This window comes from Fistularia commersonii, chromosome 12 (genome assembly GCF_037954325.1).
Source record: "Fistularia commersonii isolate RoL2024-O1a breed Wild chromosome 12, RoL_Fcom_v1.0, whole genome shotgun sequence".
Taxonomy (NCBI): domain Eukaryota; kingdom Metazoa; phylum Chordata; class Actinopteri; order Syngnathiformes; family Fistulariidae; genus Fistularia; species Fistularia commersonii.
Genome location: NC_141295.1, coordinates 15,981,706 through 15,997,281, shown reverse-complemented (window position 1 = coordinate 15,997,281; position 15,576 = coordinate 15,981,706). Strand labels below are relative to the sequence as shown.

The following is a 15,576-nucleotide window of genomic DNA, read 5'->3' as shown; positions in this document are numbered from 1 at the left end:
GCCAAAATTGACCTTGATATTAAAACTAATAGCGAGCCCACATTTCCTTTCCAAACAGGCCAGGAAAATTGTAGCTGTGAAGGCACGTCAGTGGAAACTCACAATGCCCAATTTGCTTTGTGGCAAAGCAAACACACTGCCTCAAACAAACGGCAACAGAGGGACTCTCAAACACAGTTTTCCATTTGTTTTGCTGGGAATCCGTATTGAAACATTTCATCTGTGAGTGAGCAACATTTTTAGAAAAAGAAATACCTCCTGTAGCTGTGGCTCTTTCTTCTTGGCAGACATATTCAGAAGCTTTTCCAGAGAGCTATAGTACTTCTCAGTTTCCTTCTCATACTTTTTTCTTTCCGCCTACGGTGGAAGACATCCATCCATCCATCCATCCATATGGATAATATATAGATATCGAGAGAGAGACAGAGAGTGAGAGAATAGTACATGCAGCCACATGGTTATAGGGGTTGAAATTAATATAGGGGTTGAAATTAATATTAAGTAACGTATCCAAGGTGAGGACAAATACAAATTTTGGTTTATTTAACTTCATTTACTACACTAATTTATCTGTTTTTTTCTTGTAATACCTTCCCTTCACTCTACTGAAAAGCGATGGAAAAAAAATTATTTTAACTTTACATTTGCACGACCATGCTGCATACAAGCTGATTAAAATTCATGTTACTGGTGTGAGTGTTACATTTCTAAATTCAGTTATAATTGTTCTTAAAGAGTTCATCAAACTACACAAGTGGAAAAACATGTGCAATAAAAAGCAAACAATGCTCATATTCATTTTCTAAGGGAATAAGAAGGATGCAATTATGCTACTGATTTCATCTGCCATTAGGCAGGTTGGCATGGCTGCTGTCACAGGCAGACCTTTATGTTGGCCCGCACGCGCTGTTTGATGCCAAATAAGGCAATACTTTTCTTGTGCACGTGTATTTTGTCAAGGAGCTGCAAGTGCTCAGCCACTGTCCCTCATTTGGTTGCCATGGAAGCTGTGGCAGGAGGGGCAAGAGCAGAGCGCTGCACAGACATCCTGCCCATCATCCCACAACTCAGGAAGTACAGCTCGTGTTAAAGGGCTACACAAATTAGCTTTTTCAATTATTTTCACATAAGAAATGATCTGTCAAAGGAGAATGTGCTGCATGCAAGAATAGATTTAGCTTCCACCTCAAATGAATGCAGTTAAAAACAAAAAATAAAAATAAAAATCACATTGTCAATTCATACCCTTACTGTGCCGAGGTGCTCTTTCCTGAACTTTTCCAAGGGTTTCATTAAGGTCTCTGTGATGTTTTTCATCTAAACAGAGAGCATGAAAATACACAATTAACTTCTTAATCGGACACAATAGTTTCCAGTGTTTGGCAGCTGCATAGTTTCCTGGCCCGAGATGTGCTGTCATGTGACTGTTGCCCTACTAGCATTGATTTATGTTGCATAAGAGAAAATATTTTAAACCAAAAAAAAAAAAAAAAAAAAGCCCATATTATTGCCCCCAAGTAATGTAAAGTCAGTCATTTTCCTCATTCCTCTGGGTGCTTCTGTGAGGCAAAGCGCAGGGCATGTCCATGCCTGCATGCCCATCCTTCTTTTCCCGACTTTGCACCGTGATGTCATCGTTATGCTCAACGCCGACAAGCTGAGCTGCGTGTTTACCATCACGGTCAGAGCCGGGCTCTAAAACAGTCATCCAAAGTTGGCTGCTGGCGACACACCTACTCTCTAAACTGAGACACCCGTTACAGTGAAACGTCTCTGTGTCTCTGCTAAAGAGTAAGCGTGATTCAGAAGTCTCTCCCTTGAAATTATTTTTATTTTGTCATTCTCTCTGCAATACAAATAAACCACAGGGTACGATGATAGACCATGCATCCACCCGGCCACCATATTAAAAACTAGAGACAGTTAAAACTGAAAACCCCTCGAATAATGTACCTTCCCTTAAATCAAAATTATTCTTCGTGTGGTTTATAAACAAGGAATGTTAAGAACCAGGCTATTATGCAGGGTGGATTTTATGGCGGTCAGTTAAAATGAGCTGTATCAGCGTGGACCTTGATGTCCACAGTGGATCACATAACCTGTCTTGTATTCAGCTCTGCACCGACGTCCCGGCAGGTGCTTAAAAAAGTGACTCTCAGCCAGCGAGTTGTCGAGGAATATTCAAACACTATCCACACTTATCCACCCACTAGTGGCTTAATTGTACACTGGAGAAATTACATTGTGGAGGCCGGTGGGATCTTTGCTGGATGACAGAGTTAGACATTAATAGATGTGAGTGCCAAATATGGTCAGTGGTAGGTGTAGGTCGAAAATACACGCGGGGCAAGCACATACACACTTAAAACAACTCAAGAGCATACAGTATATCGCAAAGTCCTTTAGGTATTCCCCCTGATAATGTAGCGGCCTAAAACAAACTTTGCTCACCATCAGCTCTCTTTGGTCCTCTAGGTTCTTGAGAAATGAGGAGAACTCTTGCAGAGACTCATCTGGAAATGAAAACGCAAAATATATTGTACGATACATGCATGCCGCACAAAAGAATTGCGTGAACATCGATTTGCACCGTCTTAAAGACACGACATTCTGATCTTTAAGAGATACATTTCAACTGAAAATAACAATCCAGGCATTACCACAGCAACCCAATGTGAAAAAGGGGCAGGTGAAGTTTTAGTAACCGTGGCACAGGGTTACAGCTGCGGTGAGCAGTGACCTATATTTACATGTAATAAAACAACCTAAAATAAAATGACTGCCTCAAAACTGCTTGTGTGGCATTAGTTTCTGGAGGCTCTGGCATGTGAACTAGACGCGGAAACTGAAGCCATATTGTTTTTGCAGTATAGTCACTGTATTACCCAAAGTCTAATAATAGTAATACATTGCGAAATACTACAGCGGCTTTCCTCAGAAACAGGCGCATGTCTATTTGTGTGTTGTCCTACATGTCGAGGCTCACTCCAGACATGTATGTGAGTAAAGAAAAAAAAAAAAGGACTTTATTTTTCGTGTGAGATATGCTTGAGTTTACAGCACAAGCTCTGACCACAGGCAATCATCAACGACTGGGTTGGCATCTGTAAAAACAATAGTGTTGTTCGGTTTCAGGAGAGTTCAGGTCCGGTGTACATCCACACTTACCAATACATCTCTCATCATCCGTCTTTGCATCTCCAATATACTCAAACTGAAACTCGCCAAGGCATTGAGCAAACTTTCGCTGTGCCATCCCAAGTTCTAGAAGAAAATAGAAATGTCAGAATTGTTAGATGTTGTGTTCCATCAAGCACGGTGCCTAATATGGTAACACCACATATTACCTCACTGAAAGAAATATTGAATAACAGTTCATCGCTCATGTTTCTCCATCTGTCACATTGTTGAGCAAGACACTGAACCCCTAACTGCTCCCCTGGCGCCGGTGCACGATAGCCTACTAGTCATGGTTCATCCACGATGGGTTAATTTCAAAGAACAAATTTCCCCACGAGAGATTAATAAAGGATAAATTGAAATTAAGTAATTATTGTGCATCAGATCAAAACCTCATGATTTATCAACAAGTCATGAAACATTGACAAAAGGAAAAATGGGACAATGCTTTCAATTCAACTCCAAAGTCAAAATTGCTTCTATACATGCTAACAATAGCAAGTTGGACTGTTCAATAAATACGGTCGATTTACAGAATATTACAGTACAATCGTTTATATTTGTATGATTCTTCTGTTTATGTATATCATGAAATAAAAAATATAAAATTTTTAAATATGTATATATGCTGTTGTAGTTGTTGGTTTAAGTTTACACTGAATATGACCTTGGTTGCTCTTATTTTTTCATCTCATGCCATAAGAATGGCTTTCAATGTATCATTATTATTATTATTATTATTATTATTATTATTATTGTTGTAGTAGTAGTGGTAGTAATAGTAGTCGTAGTAATTGTAGCAGTAGCAACAGACGTAGTAGTAGAAGGAGGAGTAAAATCCCAGTGAACTTCAACCAGAATGTTTATTTTGAGTGTTGGATTAATGCTGTTTTAGCCCACCCTCCCTATACCCCTGCAATTACGTAAATATGGACAGCCCAGTGTATTTTCGGTGAAGAGCTTCCTTAAGGTGTGATCTACGACCTATGACAGCCCCCTCGGGAGGCATCGCAGAATGTGCCAGGGGTATTTTAGGAAGGGCAGAATAAGGAAGAGCAGTGTCGTTTGATTTGACAAATGGCCGGGTCTCTATAGGGCTCTGCTAAACATTGCATTGCATCTCTCGCAGTCTGTAGATAATCTGTGATAGCAAGAAATGCAGTATAGAGCGAGAAAGGTTTTGGATTCTGCCTGGATCTCTTGGTCGTAAAAACATAAAGAGATTTGGCATGCATCTGAAAATGGTGTTGCTCAGTTTGAAAAATGCAAAAATTACAGTGACCGACGTCAGTCTTTCAAAAACCTTAAAAGTAAAACCTCGGGAGGCATGTAGCCGAGGAAGACGGAAAAGCTGTAAAAAAGTTGTTTTTTTTCCCACTGAGTCTAAATCAATTCACTTTTATTAGAATAACGTTCAAAATAAAAGTATTTCCGGATCCTCCGTCAGTGTCTGTCCATTCTATCCTGCTGCTTACACATTACAGGTTTGGTCAGTAGTGTGTGTACACATGCCATGGATTAAATATACAGCGGAGGCCAAAGCCCAAACATGTGAGTGGTGTTGCAGTCTGTCCGGGCCTGACACAGAAAGCTTCTGCCCGGAGAATATTTTTAAAGCTGCTACTGCAAACCTACCTCTTCAGTAGTGTGCTCTTCAGCTATTAGCAAGATAACCAAACACCTGCATTTATAACCTTTGGGCAAACTGTGTAATAATGCAAATATATTCTGATGGCCACAGCGAGGAAACAAACAGCGGGAGAAGAAATGCTTCAAAGGGTAAAAAGACTTGAGCACTGACAACAAAAGCAGTTGTGAGTCACAGATTTGGGAGAGGAGTTATAGTAATGATTGAGTAACAAAATTCAATCATTAGACATTTGGAGAAGAGATCTTAAGCTTCTAGTTCAGTGAATAGCCCATTTAACAAATGCAAAAAATAAAGATATGAAATCACCCTACTAAAGCGATTATGTACTTAAGAGTTAAAAATAAATCACAAAGTTGCATTGAATTCAATGTAACAAAATGTAAGCATTTTCACCGGAAATACAAAAATGAGTAGAACAATGGTCAAGGGAAAAACGAAGGGGGTTTACTTTAGTATAAGTGAGTCAATCTTCAACTTTCACTTTCAGTCTTGATCAAGGTTTGAAGAATATCATGCAGTTTCTCTTAAATAACACAACTTGTACCTCTCCCGCACTCGGAAAGTCTGGGTTCGAGAATGAGATCGAGCGGGAGATTGTGATCATGCTTCTCTCAGGACAACCATGCTTCTGTAACCGCTCAAACCGTGCTCTTCGTCAGCTATAAAAGTAGACACACAGAAACAGTAGATACAATACTGCCTTCTAGAGTTTTCCCTCCATATGCAGCCATTGATATGTCAAGGCTTCTGAAATAAGTTTACAAGAGTCTGCCCGAGAGCCCAAGCAGGAAAACAGGAATGCTGCGAAAAAAATATTTGAATGTCAGATACAATGCCTACAGGCTGCACATCAATATTCATCCACACAAAACACACCAACAATACACATTGACTAAACTGCTCAACACCACAGGCAATTATGTAACTGGAAAATTCTTTCTATGCCTTCACTAGCCTCACGTTAGGGGCATAGCTTAAAAAATGTGAACATCTTTTACTGCTAGTTAGATGGGTGTAGCTGACTGTCCATTGACACCGGCACCTTGCTAATCTACTCGATTTTTAACTGGTTGGTTTTACCCGCGTTCATGTGTTTCACAACTCGAATACTGCCTGAAAAGGGTACAGACCTCGCGGGTTGAGCCTCCTAAAAACAATAATACGGTGATAAAATGTCTGCCTCACGATTAGATAATATTTTATGTGGTCTTTTTGGTCTTGTGATTCTTGTCACCTCAATGGAGGAGGTTCGTTTGTCGCACCATCTATCGAGAGGAATACACGCAAACACTGCTGGACCATTTCTCTCCATATTTGGCGGAGGGGTTTGGAGGGTGCCGTTGACAGACCCTCAAAGTTTTGGGTGGGTCTGTTTATACAGCACAAAAGACACTGTCTTTTCCCTCAATGGATTTTGCGCTGGTCTGGCCTCCCTTCTGACTTCTCCTTGTCTCTAGAATGCACCAGGAAAATCTTGACTACAAGTACAGCTTTTCAGGACAGATTCATCTCCACGAAAATGGCTCGGCGCTCTTCATGGAGCTCGACCCGTTAATAAACGCCCGAGAAAAGCTCACATCTATTTACAGAAAACTTTAAAACCTGTTGGGAACAGCATTCCTTGCGGAAGGCTTTTTGGTGTGTGCCTTGTTAATACACCCCTATGTAACAATGAAGATCTAAACAAAAAGAGAGAGAGACTATACGAGCACATTCCCGTTAAATCTGTCAGTTGGTAATAGCAGTAGTAATGGTGGTCGGATTATTAATAATCTGCTATCCAAATTATTTAATGAAGCTTAATGAATGTATTGTGACAGAAAAGCTTAATCCGTCCTTCTATAAGCCTGATTAAGGAGTTTGTTAGTCAACCTCGGGGCTCGGATTCAAACAAAACCAACAGAAATAAGGAGTGGAAACTTCAGAGGCCCAGGTGGCAAAAACATGTTGTCACAACAGCGAACTGAACCTTGACACACCTTCGCAACGCTAAATACTCATTATTGTGTGTTCGTAGCGCAAAGTCAGGTCACAAGCCAAAGTCACTCAATCAATAGAAACAATTGAAATGCCGAAATTTATCTTATGCTTGTGCTGATATCGATTACATTTTCAAGAGGATAAGATTCATTTCATGTTTTGGTATCTGCAAAGTGAGGTCAAAAGCGACAACTACAACATACTTTAGAAACTAGAGATTCCAATAGATAGATTTGCAGTATCACACCCCTCCATACTCCATTGCTGCATGCATGTGTATCTCACTGTAAGCCGGACAGTTAATATGGGCGTGTACGAGTCCAAGCTGTGCGGACTTCATTACCTAAAACTCAAAGAATGAATGTTTCCCCGTTACATGAGGCTCTCGCATTAATCAACACCAGGCAGCAGCTCTGGAGAAGGGGGGGGGGGGAAAGAAGGTAAGTAATTTGTGTCACTACACACATGAAACAAAGTTAAAACAGCAAAGCTCAAATCTATAAAATCATAAAAGCAGTACACGTGTGTTACAAGAGGTCTGCATGACAAACAAGGGAGATGATGTTGTCCTGAAAGAAAGAACATTCACAAGATAGAAAAACGCAGCACACGAGGGCCCTGCAGAGTCTGAGGGAAAGGCTTCTCCCGCTTTTTTGCCTTTTAAAGCAAGGCATTTCAGAGCAAACCTGGGAACTGTCAAACTTGGCTAGTTTCGCTGCAGAAAACCAGAGACCCCTGTCCTCTGGCTTCAGACTATGAGCAACAGAGTTCCCACCTCATCTATCTGATACTGCAAATGTTCTCTGGAGCAAGAAAATTAAAACAAATACATAAAAAACAAAACTTGGCTTACTATAAACAATGGCGGTCTTTTTCAAAAGGAGAACCACTAACACAATCATTAAGAACTGACTTTCATCATTAACATTACAAATCATACAAAACATACAAACTGTTCTGAGAATACTTAATTTGAAAGGAGAATAAATAATTTCAAAAATGCTACAAGAACACTGCCGGTGATTCAACACACCTGGCTCTGATCATCTCAGATCTGATGGATTGCAATTGCCAACAACCAATGAGGTAAAGAAGTATCACACTGAAGGGTTTATGTGTAGGACTATCTATCTTTTTTCTTTCAAAGATATCGTCGGCTTAACCGTCATTTGCTTTCTTAATCCACAAAAAGTGATTTGCACATTCCTTTCAGCAGACCCATTTTTGGCAAATGTTTACTTTGTTTATCAAGGGTCAGTGTAGTAGAACATTATTAAAAAAAAAAGGGGGTGGGGGGTGGGGGGCTCATGGTCTGATCCCTGCCATAAGATTTGCAATATCATAGGTGAAATGTCCTGCTATATTTTGCAGTGAAAGTGGCACTGAGCATCGTCGGTACGCACATATTTTGGGGTCTATCATTTCCTAACCGAGGCTTTGACCGCCTAGGAGCTGCAGTCCTTTGAAACTGTGCTCTCTCTGTCTGCTGGAACATCATGTAGCAGTCAGGTGAAGAGCTAGCAGGCTGAAAGCATGCAGTAGGTTAACAGCAGACCGAAATGATACCCAATGTCAATGCATGCATCAACATTGAGTATGCATGCATGCATCAACATCCAGCCATGAGTGCATCATTTTAGTAAAAAAAATAAAAAAATAAAAAAAAAATCGTATCCTGTGTTTGACGTTTTAACATTTCAGTCTCATCCTGCAAGCTTAAGATGGTCGCTGTCAAACACACACTCACTTCCCAAGGCATCTTAAACGAATGTGAAATAGTGTGCTCTTGGGCTTCAAAAATTTTCCCCAAAACAACCCAGAAAAGGAATGCCTCTGTCGGAGTTCAACTGCTGAAGTAGTCCACTGTGTATTCACTGGCGCCTGTCAGATCGGTGTTTGTTATGATTTCTACTGTCTCATCAGATGTGCCACTTGGGTCAGAGCTCGTCTGCACCAGGTCCTCGTCGAGCGGTCGGAGTTTTACGTACGGTGCCTTTCCACAGCCCTTCCTGTTCCACTCGCCCATCTTTTCCACTCCAAAACACAGCTCCACTCCGCTCCCACCTTTGCCCTCAACACGGCCCGCCCACCCATCCCTCTCCCCCCTCGGCTCCTCGGCCACAATGCATGCATTACTTCATTGCTTCCTGATTCCCAGAACTAGCCCGTGGGGTAAAGCTAGGCTAAACAGTATCCTGTCAATAATGGCCATGCGGCTAATCACAGATATGAATAGATTGAGTGCGCTGTAAGCTAATGTCACAAATGGTAACGCAAGTTATTCGGCATATTTGCACGCATGCAAGAAGAGGACCTGCGAAAGGGGCTGTCATTATATTAAAAGCCATACAGTGTCACCGTTAAAGAGGCCTCTGGCCCTCTTAGACAAGAGAGATGAAAAAGCGATCCTGCAACATGACGTCACATCTGGGGCTAATGCAATTTTAATGAAAGATTGCGATGTGGCTCTTTGGCAGAATCAGAAATGTGATTACAGAGAGCAGCGCTGAGCCAAAGCACACTGTAACAAGCTACTCTTAAACCTGTCTGCCAGCGCGAAAAGAAAAAGAACTCTCCATAACTGTTTTTTAAAGTGGAACGGACAGCAGTGACCAATAAAAAGATACAAATGGTCGATTAACCAGAGGACGTCCGGCAGAGGAAATGTCAATGTTTGACCTCACAATAACTCTGTCCATCTTCAGCTTGCAGGAAATTACATGCAAAACACACCACTGTGCTGCTGAGTGGTGAAAAGGAAAATACGCGCAGGATCCTCAGAAACAGAGAGTTCATATTGACCTGCAAACAAAAAAGATATCTGCATGTTTCCTAAGGACAACATGGAGCGGTAGTTGAGAGGGTACAGACAGGACACGGTTCCTGTGGAGGAAACCCTGAGAAACAGAAGCACATCTGTATGTTGCTCCTCTAGTGGGCACTTCCATGTCACCGCTCTCTGGCCCAGCATCCCGCTTGAAAGTTTCCTCTCCGAGCCAAGGACTTTCCGTAGTGGGACATCCTCCCAGCTGCGGGAGTGGAGGGAGTCACAGCCCGGCTGAACGACATCAGATGACCAAAGACCGGATCATTTGGAGGTCAAACCCAATCCAAAGAAATTTATCCTAATGCAAAATATGTAATGTTTACTTGAAAACCCAACATTATCTGTGTTTGCAGTGATATAATATTATTGGGAAGCTGTCAGCGGCCATCAAGCAGAAGGGGGGATTACAAAGCTTAGCCTCCCCCAAATCCACTCCACCCATCAAAAAGAACCCTCAGAACACAGAATGTTATCTAACTTCAGCTTCAAAAGCTACAAACTGTGGACATTTTTTAGAGAAAAAAGATGGCTGCACAAAAAGGCAGGGTCAGTCTCATAAGATGAGATTAAATAAATAAATAAAAAATCAAGTGATGTAATGACCCGACACATGAGATGAGTCCCACATTGCGATCGATTTGAATCTATGGAGAAAAAAAAAAAAGACACACGGACACGACCGCAGTCCAAACTGATTTGTTATGTTTTACTTGTAAGAATTCCAGGACAAGATATTTCCCCCTCAAACCAGACAATGTTTGGGATTTCGTGTTCCATTTTGAGATAACTGGAAACCCTGCGTGCTTCCATGAGGCTCCATCCAGAATAGAAAAGGTTCAGATTAGGAAAAGCAAACCAGAAAAAACAAATGCGCTTTGGTTAGCCTGCACTGTCTGAGTTAAAGCATCCGCACACTCAGGAGGAGACTCCAGGTTGTTCTGTGAGGTTGGCAGGATGCTTAAAGTGCAAAATCAACTAGCGATCAACTTGTTTTTTTTTTTTTTACAGGAACACGGGACTGGACACTAAACACCGACATGCTCAATAAAAGTCACACGTTGCTCAGGTCAGTGCTCACAAAGAGCATAAAGGTGGCGCATATTCACAGATGACTCACATCTTGGTCTCCAGTCATTTCTGTCCAACTCCTCATCTCACTCACAAACACTGGGTGGGAACAATTACTGGTTTGAAAATCTGCCCTGCTGAACCCATCTGAGCTCTTGCGACACTAACACATTTTATTGGGGAAAAGGAAATAATAAGATGTACAGAACATTCGCATTCACCTAACACTTTCACACCGGTGACTACAAGTCCCTGGACAATCGGTAGCCTGCGATATCTCTGATTGTCTGGCATTGAAAGACTATTTTTACAGCGGCTTAGCGCAATCTCTATAAAAGTGGCTAAAATCATTACGATAATCCTCTTATCTAGTTGGAGGGCAATGTAGAGTGAGCTGGACCGGAGCCCGAGCTCCACCTGGAATACTGGAGTGCAACCCAGCTCGCGAGGTTTTGCAACACTTTGCTTTGCATGCCCCTGCTGTCGCTGTGAAACTTGCTACAAAGGCGCCGGCATCATTTGAGGCCATCGAAGAACAGGAAGAGAGATGTCAAAAAACGCTGGCTATGCAGCCTGAGGGGAAAACTGCAATTGCTTTCAATTGCAAATATTGATGACAGATTTTTCTTAAATGAGAAGTGCAAAAACAAATAATCTTGCAAATTAAGTGTTCAGTGACTCCTCAAACAGCATGGCTTGTAAAATACACATCTGAATCCAAGAATTATTAGGTGTAAGAAATCAGTGACTCCATTCTGTACGATAATTCAGTTTTATCTTGTTTTTTTTTCCTTTGTTTTAGAACTCCTTTGAGTCACTGAGAGCAGATCTGCACACTCCATATCTGAAAATTCATTATTACCCAATTTGTTACCAGCAGCTGACAACCACTCCTGCCAGCAGGCCCTAAATCAACTATCAAAGGGTGTAAAAAAGGGGGTAAAAAACTCTTATCGTAAACACAGGACTGTTGTTTAGAGTAAAGGCACCCGTTCGTCTAGTGCTAGCCGAACATGTAAATATATAAAGATATATTTATCATTTTAATTCAAAAGATCAGGTACCATGAAGATCTTTCTTATCTAGCCTACTCGTCGAAGCTGTACCAACCATACCATGCAAAAACTAAATAAAGCAGAGAGGAGGGGTTCAACGGCGTTAAACGATATGAACCTCTGTGTCGATTAGGTTGATGACTTCAGATTTCAGTAGTGAATTTGTCAGATCCCTGTATTATTGAGTTTATGGAGTTGGCACAAACGTAACTGACGTCAGATGTGGTTCTGTCATCTCAAAGGAGCTGCAAGGCGACTCCTGAATCTCACGGATTGGAAATCAGATCACTGCAAATGTAGGCATTTCAGCTCATACGGCTCAAATAAACAGTGTGATATTGACTTGTGAATTGGAATACATTTCACTGATGTACGGTCTTCTTCTTACATTAGTTTAGCATTAGACACTGAATTTGTGTTAATCCTATAAATCACTCATTCCAATGTGGGAACAAAGTTGCACTATACAGTTTTAAAAGAAATCATGTCATTGCAAATGATAACATAATACCTCATACAGTTCAAATAAACATGTAATATCAATTGTGATTAAGTTACACCCCCGGGGTTATTGGAACGTGCAACTTTGGTGTAATATACATGTCACTGATCTAAAAGCCGCAGGGTTGAGTGATCCAGGATTTTAATATTATTCTTATACAATTAGCATTATACACTGTGTTAGCATTTATTTCTGTGACTGCCGCTAATGATCCTCCAAGTGAGGATGTGTCTCATGTTACATAACTGAATCTCAAACAAATCTCTCTAATGGTTTTGTGTTTCTTCCTTCAGGGGGAAGCAGAACACTTGCCTCACAGTTTGCGCGTGATGTTTCTCAGTGAAGCAGGTCAATCCAGATAAATTACCCACAGGTTTAGCGAAAAGGCTGCATCATTTGGCACTTTTAAATTTGGGGGTTTTGTTTAGCAGCCAGGCGACTGCTGCGCTTCAGCGAGACTGTGACTGAGGGCATTTATGTTGCTACGACTGTTATTAGTCGTAGCAACCGGTGATCCCAATGAGTCACCGAAGTCAAAAACATCCATTACCGGCCCCTGCCAGGTGAGGCTACTCTTTTTGTGCCCACTCATCAGACAGAAGGGCCTTTGAGCGTCATCTTCTTTCCTGAAACCTTTGTGGACTTTCCAGAATGACACAGCCTGGGGTTTCTTGACAAATTCTCATGACTAAGGGGATGGGGCAAGCTGGCTGACGGCTCGCATATATGAAACTCGAAACACAATGGACACGGTGAGGGATGATGGATAATGTGTCCAATGTCACACGAGCCACGACATATTCCGCTGAAATGAGACACTGGACATCGATTTACTCCAAAATAGCCGAGCATCGGTATGAGCTTGTCTGTGAGCAACTGTGAATACCGGAGCGCGGCGGCAACCGGGCCGCTCGGCAAAGCTCCCTGTGATTAAGTTGAAAAGAAAATGAGGCAGGAGGAAGAACAAAAAAAAAAAAAAAATGAAATAAAATAAATAAAATGCAACCCCTGCAATACGTCATTTTCAATAAAACACAAGAATAGCGCAAAACCGAGAGGGTCAATTTAGTCAATGATGGTTTAACTACAGGTTAGGAGTGGAAAGAAGCCCAACGGGACACCACGGCACGAAAGCGTCTATTGTCGACATCTGCCCTCCGGGTTTGTCCTGCATGATATCCACCGGTTATATCACTGCCAACGGGATAATCAATGTTTTTGATCTATAGTTACACTGGCAGCATGCAAACCCGGCTGCACTTTAGGAAGATATTTTCAGAGGAAAAAAAAGTTGTGTCCCAATTTTCAAAGCCGTCAAGGATTCTTAGTGTTCTGATAACCATCTCATTTGTCTTTTTACCGGGAGTTCGGTTAAACCCAGGTCTTCTTGAAGCGCCAACGAGGCGTCAGAGTTACTTTTATGACTCTCCAGACGGTGCGCTGACGTGTCTTGTGACCGAGAAAATACGCAGAGGTTTATGACACGTTTCGTCAATGGGCGCCAAATAAGATTCCATGAAATCCACTTGTAAAGCCGAACTCCCCCCCTTTGCTTCTCTCATAAGATTCTTTTATGCGTGTAATAAAGACACATGAGAGGAGACTGGCCGCATCTTCTCAAGGTAGAAGGGCAGATTAGCCACACCTGTGCAAATACACATGTTGTAGGAGTTAACGCAACTGCAGAAATACGAGTGAGCGTTGACGTGCGGCACGCAAGGCTGATGCGTTCACCTCAATGAGAACATTACGCAGAGAGATGAGTGTGCACGGTGGCATCACCCTGCCACAAATGCATCCTCTGTACCAGATCGAGAGCAGCTGTCATAAGCGTCACTCAAACCCTCATGCCACGCCGGTCTCTGTCACACCTTTGCTTTCCACCTCAATTTCTAATCCCGACGGTCGAGGCAAACGGCCGCCTACATTGGCAGTGCTCAAGGGCGGTTATTCTCCTCGGGTTTCTGTAAATCATTTCAGAGCGTGGTCCAGACCTGCTCAGCAGCACACAGGTAAAAATCTGACTTGACCCGACGTCCTCCACGAGCCTTAAACCGTCCGCGTTAATCTTTAACCCCAGTCGATGAGACTTTTAAAACCAGAGCATATGACTGAGCTGCCATGTCACAATTGAGGTGGCGTACAATAAAAGATAATATCTAATGAGCCGTTGCAAAACATAATAACAAACATGTCAGAAGCTCAAAACAGTCGATGCAACTGTATGATCAGAAGCTGATGAATGAATTATTAGTAGAGAAGGGGATAATAAGAAACTTTCCCTGCAACAGAGTACAAGTGTGCTGCCACTTTTGCATCAAGGCCAGACAGGACCATCATGACCACAGCCATTTAAGTTTGTTGGCCAACTGAAAAGTAAAGTGATGAAACTTTTTTGTTTATTTATTTATTTATTTTTTGTTTTTGTTTTTTTTTTTTTAAAAAAAGAGGGTGAAATCCACTCACGTTTGGTGGCGTTGATGAGGTTCTTCCCATCTTTGTACAGCTCTTTGATAAACCTGTTGGTTTTTTCCAGCTCCGCTTCGTGAGCCTTGATCTTCTCCCTGAATCCCGGGCTGTCCAGATAGCATTCGCTGAACTCCAGCGGGTGCAGTCCCATTTCTGTCGTTTTTTTTCCCGTCCGCTGCCCGGGGCGGCAACTTCGTCGAGAGTTAGTGTGGTTTTTTTTTTCTAAAGAGGTGGGGGTTAAAAACTCTCGGAATTCGACTTAAACTTTGCTAGCAGGGTGACTCGGACGACGGCGGGAGTCCGAACCATAGCTACGTGAAGAAACTGCGGCGGCTAGCGGCGGTTAGCATGGTAACTTCTGACACGGGCGCATGGGTGTTGTTCACGAGTTGTCAAACGGCGAGAGGGAGGTTAGCTACCAGGTATAAAACGGTTAAAAGGTGATAGCAATACGTGGTCGGGTGAAGCGTTCACCGGAAGTCAGTTCACTGGAGTTGTTAAAAAGCCATTGTTGCAGTTGCTCAATTTTTCCTTCCTCCATCAAGTGTACCCCACCTAGTTAAGTGACAGATTCACAAACTCTACAGACATGCATGCGTGTAGCAGAAGAGTTCTACCCAAGAGTGCCGAGCTTCAGCGAGATAGTTCCGTCACTTCTGCCTTTGCGTCGACGTGCTCTCGCAATTGATTTCGTTGCACGGCGGGTCAAAGTTTTATTTATTTTTATTGTTTTTAAAGGTTTTTGAGAAATGTTTAATGCTAGACGAAAACGAAAGAAAAAGAAAATGATTAAATAAATAAATAGATAAATAAAATTAAAAAAAAAAAAACCTGCATGGGGAAT

The 15,576-nt window shown here is 42.0% G+C and overlaps 1 protein-coding gene across 4 annotated transcripts in view; it reads right to left on the bottom strand.

Moving 5' to 3' along the window:
• The window catches only part of arhgap10 (Rho GTPase activating protein 10), a 45,545-nt gene extending 30,213 nt beyond the window's left edge, over nt 1–15,332 (bottom strand). For all 4 annotated transcript variants that reach the window (XM_086157374.1, XM_086157375.1, XM_086157376.1 and 1 more), the window contains exons 1-5: nt 14,730–15,332; nt 3,169–3,264; nt 2,452–2,513; nt 1,246–1,317; nt 256–357 (exon numbers count right to left, since the gene is read on the bottom strand). In XM_086157374.1, the coding sequence (XP_086013500.1) occupies nt 256–357; nt 1,246–1,317; nt 2,452–2,513; nt 3,169–3,264; nt 14,730–14,883 (486 nt within the window). In that variant the 5' untranslated portion in view covers nt 14,884–15,332. The remainder of the gene's footprint in view (nt 1–255; nt 358–1,245; nt 1,318–2,451; nt 2,514–3,168; nt 3,265–14,729) is intronic.
• Between the last annotated feature and the right edge of the window lie 244 nt (nt 15,333–15,576).